Source organism: Bidens hawaiensis, unplaced genomic scaffold (assembly GCF_021521415.1).
Source record: "Bidens hawaiensis isolate Kalapana, Puna unplaced genomic scaffold, B.hawaiensis_p1.1 tig00419494_1, whole genome shotgun sequence".
Classification (NCBI taxonomy): domain Eukaryota; kingdom Viridiplantae; phylum Streptophyta; class Magnoliopsida; order Asterales; family Asteraceae; genus Bidens; species Bidens hawaiensis.
The window spans coordinates 246,647-253,136 of record NW_027504880.1 but is presented as its reverse complement, the minus strand read 5'-3'; the positions used below and the strand labels follow the sequence as shown (position 1 = coordinate 253,136).

General features: G+C 33.8%; 1 protein-coding gene and 1 pseudogene across 1 annotated transcript; both read right to left on the bottom strand.

The window, feature by feature from the left end:
• Positions 1–1,243: 1,243 nt before the first annotated feature.
• On the bottom strand, positions 1,244–1,965 carry LOC143609127 (kunitz trypsin inhibitor 5-like). The gene has a single exon (XM_077083973.1). It carries the CDS (start codon positions 1,883–1,885, stop codon positions 1,295–1,297), a length of 591 nt encoding a protein of 196 aa, XP_076940088.1. The 5' UTR covers positions 1,886–1,965; the 3' UTR covers positions 1,244–1,294.
• A 2,641-nt stretch (positions 1,966–4,606) lies between these two features.
• Positions 4,607–5,260, bottom strand: LOC143609149 (miraculin pseudogene; annotated as a pseudogene).
• Between the last annotated feature and the right edge of the window lie 1,230 nt (positions 5,261–6,490).

The window sequence follows — 6,490 nt, the reverse complement described above, 5'->3', positions numbered from 1 at the left end:
AACAAATCATGTATTTAACTACCTATTTTTCATTATTGTATCATTTGAAATCTTTTGACTGATATATAAATTTACTTTTTATCTGCAATTGCTTGTAAGAGAGGAAGCTTTTGCTCAGTTTAAATGTGAACTTGCAGTCACTGAACTTGAGATCTAGGTTTGCTTTACCATTGTCACTTTAATTTGCGTTTTCTTTTCATGTTCAAATTTATTTTGTAAACGTTTTCTTTCTGCAGTTACCATGGATGTAATAAAAATAGCTGATTTTGGATTTGCATGAGAAATCACTTCACAACCACCTTACACCGAGTATGCTTCAACACGCTGGTGAGTTATCAATCATCCTTATCTACAAATCTTACATGAAAACAACTTGTTGTCAGAATTATCTTCGTGCTAGTTACTTAGTGAAATATATTTTGTTACCAGAATTAACTTCCTGAGTGAAAACCACTTGCTACCAAAATTTTTTCCCAGGTTGGAAAAGGGAAGACGGACTCACGAATGCTAATATTGATGGAATTTGTGAAGAATGATCGACTTTTGTGACAAACTTCATTCTCCGGTGAAATTTTGTAATTTGTATTGACATCAATGTTATTGTTACTTTTGAAATGTTTATAATTTGTATTTTATGAAATATTGAATGAAATGGATGGAAATGTTCAATGTATGTATTTTATTTTATATTTGAGATGTTAATTGTCATTTAATGTGAAAATTAGTGATTCTATAAAAAATATATTTTTTAAAACACTTAAAAAATGACATGCAAATGCGTGTCAAAAACGCATGTAAAAAGCTCGCGTCATAAATGTGTGTCATGAATGCGTATCAAAAACAAATGACACGCAAATGCATGTCTTCCTTTATGACATGGCCCTCCTTGACACGATTTTGCGTGTCCTCTACCCGTTAATGACGCGCATTGCACGTCATTAAAGCCTTAAAGGTATATTTTCTAGTAGTGTGTGTATTCGTAAAAAAAAAATCGTTTAAAAGCTCAATATAGCATGATATATACTTTTTTTGTTGTGAAGAAAAATAAATAAAATCGTATATTTTCATAACTGTATAAATATAAAACTAATTAAATATAAGGTGCGTTTTTATTATTTTGTTTGATTTAAGTTTATTTAATTCCTTAATAATATGATCGGTTTAAATTAGTACAATGATATCTAAAATCATATAATTATTAATAAGGTTACAAAACTATAGTCATAGTCCTTTATTCTTACATATTATTTAAACACAAGTATGTATATAAAAATAACAAACAAGTTATTATAATTTATGCCTTCCTAAACTTAACCTTAAAAGGCACATCACTTATAGCTAGACGTCTGCTTCCATTTTCAGCAATCACAACACCAATATCTCCACAAACAGGCTTGCAAAAGTCACACACTGTGGGACAAAACACAAGCTTATAATCACTCTCATACTTCTCTATCTTAAACCAGTTGCTTAATGTTTTCGGGCCAGGGTTTCCTGCGGTTCCATGACCGCTTATAATCCATTGTCCCTCGTACCTCTCGAGTACCCAAACGTTCGACTGGACACAAATTGAGGAAGCCGAGAATATAATGTTAAGATCGGTGGATTCTCGAATAACGCCTTTTTTAGGGTCGACAGGTGTGAATGTTAATGGGAGGCCGTTTTCGAGCTCAAAGTTTTCTTGGACTACATCTAGTGGGCACGACTCGTTTCTTGTGGCGGCTAGTGTTACGCCACCGCCACGTCCTCTGAAGACGGGCAGGATGTAGTATTTTGTGCCCGTACGGAGCAAGTTCCCATCGATGTCACGAACGGCATCGGGAGAGGGTTGGGCTAAAGAAAGTGAGATTGTGGAGAAAAGAAGAAACAAAATAAATGTTTTCATGATGTTGTTTTGTTGAATTCTTATGTGTTTAAGGATGTATTTATAGGGGATATATCTGGATAAGAGTATAAGACTATGGGAAGAGTTGCAGGCTGCACGTAATTGTGTGATTGTATCTGTATGTATGATTAAGTCAGCTGGATGCCTCGCAATGATATCCGATCTGGTTGTCATCTTTGAATACGAAGTTAGGCATGTGATCTACTTAAGTTAATATATTATTTAATGAATATGAAGCAATTTGTACACGCTACATCTTCAAGTTTTCCCTTTATAGTATGCATATTTGGTCAAAAACCGACGGTCTGGCAAACTAGCTAGTAGTTTTTAAATCTTGATTCTTTGTTTTTTCAAACGACCAACTAAGTAACGCCGCGTACGCGGCCCCCATTGGCTGAAGGTAGCCCGAGCCAGCCATGAGTCCGGACGGAGCCCCTAGCGGTCCACCAATTGAGGGATTCCCCGGATAAAACCCGACCCCCACGCCCGCCAAACGGCACGACAACGAGGAGCCGGTAAAAACCGGGTGAGATCAGGACTCGAACCCTGGCAAGCCAAGATTATCCCTCATATCTCCCATATAAATTGGTGATAGTGAGGTTTGAACCACATACCTCTCACTAGTAAAGTGAGTGCTCTATCATTGAACGACATCCAATTTATATTAAATCTTAATATAAGAAGCAAACTTATTTTTTAGATAAATCTTGATTCTAACTTATTTTTTTAAATAAATAATGTTAAATATGTATAAACGAAACATTTAAAAATTCTCTGTTTGCTTCATATATTCTCTCAAACCATCAGATTGTTTTATTTGTAAATGGAGGCTTTTCATGCATTTGACCGGAATTCACGAGTATGGGTCTCACCAAATCCAGATAGATTCTAACTTATTTTTTTTGATAAATAATGTTAAATATGTATAAACGAAATATTTAAAAGTTCTATGTTTGCTTCTTATATTCTCTCAAACCATCAGATTGTTAATTTTTAAATAGAGGCTTCTCATGCATTTGACCGGAATTCACGAGTATGTGTCTCACCAAATCCAAATAGTAAACGGGTTATAACATCTCATTAAATTAAAATTTAATATCACCAAATATCCTATATGAAAATCCTATAAGATAGGATATACTAAAAATGGTTTTTTAGAAACAATTTTATAGTAAAAAAAATAAGCGGGTCATCATCTGGTCATGAGTCTCATCAAACCCAGATATATAGCTTTTAAACTGTGTTATAACATCTTATTTATTTGTGAAACTCTTTTATTATCAAACCTTAAATATATTATTAACTTCTTTACAATAAATAAAATTAAAATCCAAAAAGATATATAAATATTAGAAATAGATAATGTAAAACGATCCCGTAATACGTGAGATAAAAACTAGTAAAAATATATAATAAAAGAGCAAGATCGAAGTTCCCAATCAATCTTGATATCATCCTAATTCGGAAGTCAACAAAACATTAATTCTTTTTGAATCTAGAAATCAATAAACTTTAGTTATTTGCTTCTTAAGCAACACGATTTGTGCGCATTTGATGTAAAGATTGTTTTGATACAATTGAAGATAAATTCCCATTTCCGGCAACAATCAACAATATTCTAATTGTTGGTGTCATTAATAAGATTTTAGCGAAATCAGATTTAGTTAAAACCAAATGAGAAATTGGGAGTATATTAACACTGAATCAAGTTAAAAGGGGAGTATACACACAGGATGAAACCTCAAGAGTTCTAAGTGGTGAAGCCCCTAAGCCATGCATACAATCTCAAAGGGTGTACAACCCTGATGGGGTCGGGGGGGAAGCCTCGACAGCCCCAAGAGGTTGAACCCTTGCTGGAAGTCGCGCTGATCAAGTTTGCTATGGATGTGTACTATTTTGTTTTTTGAACGACAAATTTCGTACTTTTCTGGACTTGAATTCAAGATCTTTAGATGTTTAATAGGTTTTGCCGCTATCACTGGGTTACCAACCCCATGACTGCTTTGGAATGCATGATTGGTTAGTATTTTGCATTAAACTGAGATGAGTGGCACATAATCATAAGAAATACATGTGTGCATCAGTGACTATTAATATAAGTGGCAACCTATGCCACAACTTTTTTGCTTTGAAGTTGAATGGAAAACCCAACTTAAATTTTACTATGTCATACCAAAGCAAAACAAAGACATAACTTCAAAGTGATTGAATAATTTACAATATTAATTGTCTGCTAGCTAGAGCCCTATAAGTACTTTACAAAAAGAAAAAAATGGCAAATACAAACTTCTTGCAAAATAAACATGTAGAGTAAAAACAAATTAAACAAACATTTAAAATTAAGTAACCAGCTATAGGTTTTCTTTAACCAACGCCTTTTCTGATTCTTACTTGCGAGAGGATTTCAACAATGGTTATTTAACACTTCGGGTCTGACTTAAAAAAAGCCCCATAAGCTGAAAACTTCAACATCCTAGGCTTTTATCACTAGACAAATTAGATTAATTTGAACGGATTAAAGAGGGGAATAAGCGATCTAAACTCAAATGATAAAAGGTGTTTATATATAAACATATACATTATACACATGCAAATATAATTACGAACCACTTCATTTTCTTATTGAATTACGATTACAACTTAAAAGACTATATAGTCTATAGTCATTTATTCTTGCATATACAATTTAAACACATGCTATTATAAATAACCAAATCCATTCATTCGTAGCCGTACAAAGTTCGATCACGATCATGCCTTCCTGAACTGAACCTTGAAAGGCACATCACTTATAGCCAGACGTCGTGTTCCATTTTCGGTAATTTTAACCCCGATATCTCCACAAACCGGCCTGCAAAAGCTGCACACTTGCGGGCAGAAAACAAGTTTGTAATCATCTTCGTACTTTTGTATCTGGAACCAGTTGCTTAACGTTTCCCGACCAGGGTTTCCAGCCACGCCACGAGCCGATACGATCAATTGTCCATCGTACTCCTCGAGATTCCAAACATTTGACTGAAAACATATTGAAGAAGCCGAAAATATGATGTTAAGATCTGTGGCTTCCCGAATGACTCCTTTTTTCGGGTCCACTGGAGTGAATGTTAATGGCAAGCCACTGTCCACTTCTAGGTCTGCTTGGACTACGTCTAGTGGGCATGACTCGTTGCGGGTGGGGGCTAGCGTTAAGCCGCCGCCCATTCCTCGGAAGACAGGCAAGATGTAGTATTCGGTTCCAGAACGGAGGATGTTTCCATCTATGTCACGAACTGGATCGGGTGATTCTTGGCCTAACGAGAGTGAGATTGTGGAGAAAAGGAGAAGCAAGGCTAATGTTTTCATCTTGTGTTATTGTGTAAGTCTTGAAGTTGTTTGGGGTGTACTTTTAGTTGCATGGTATAACACGTATATATAGGATGTGATTTGGGGCTTTATTATTTTTAGGCGGCACGTAACTGTGTGCAAAAGTCGAACGATCATATCTCATTTGCAACTTGGAATTATGAAGTTCGGTAGGTGTGTACCAAACGATTAAATACATTTTGCTATTTTAAAAAAATAAAAGTGAGAACCGTAAGAATGTGACTGTTTAGATTGTCGAAGTAGTGACTTGAAACTTGTTCTACAAAACCAGAAAAGTTTTACACCCATAAAAACAGAGGTGATTTATATTTTAATGAACAAAATTATCTAATTTAGTTAAGAGGATTTCATCAAAATAGTTATTTGACCAATTAAATTGATAAACTTTTTATACTTGCTAGTGCGTACATTGTTTAAATCTACATAATTATTATCTGCCATTAAGCTAGAAGCTTCACCCACAATGGGTGATACAACTTACCACAAACCTGATAAGACTACAAGACCTTTGTCATTGAATTGATTTATTAACCTTGACTTTTCAGAATTACCAAAATATTCATGTGATTTATATATTCTTTTTCGATAAATAGCATCTGATTACAATAAAGAGGCAGGAAAGCGTGTAACACTCAGAATTGGATGACTGAAATATGGTATTAAGAGAGAATAAACGATTTATTCAGACAAGACTCAGGATCGAGACAACCTCTCCTATACTTAGTCATCATCAGGACCACACTAGATTCTTTTATATATCTTGTATAAAAATTTATTAATTACTTTTAATTTTATCATAATTAAAGTTTTATTTTGGTATACTATATACTATGATAGAGCCCGTATGATATACGGGTGATTAAAAACAACAAAAAAGTTAAATTTAGTAATATACATGATAACATACTTTATAGATTCATATGATATTAATAATGATAAGTAAATTAACAATATATTATTTATAAGTCAATAATACTAACACAATAACTACTTAAGTGGAGTTGTAAAGCATCTTTAGTTTGAAACATGAGATCTTGGGTTTGAGACTTGTATCACATAATAATTTATTTTTCAACTTTTTACAAAGTGTTAATTTTCATATGAAGATGGTTGTATTTAAAGAGAAATCGGGTCATAGGTTATAACATAACTAAATGGGTTCATGTTCCTTATTGTGTTTAAAAGAAAAGATGATAAAATAGAAAACTGCGTAAATGACATCTATGCGTCATCCTATATGAA

Bases quoted from the DNA above. Each gene is read 5' to 3' on its own strand.
- LOC143609127 (XM_077083973.1), bottom strand. From the start codon at position 1,885: ATGAAAACATTTATTTTGTTTCTTCTTTTCTCCACAATCTCACTTTCT.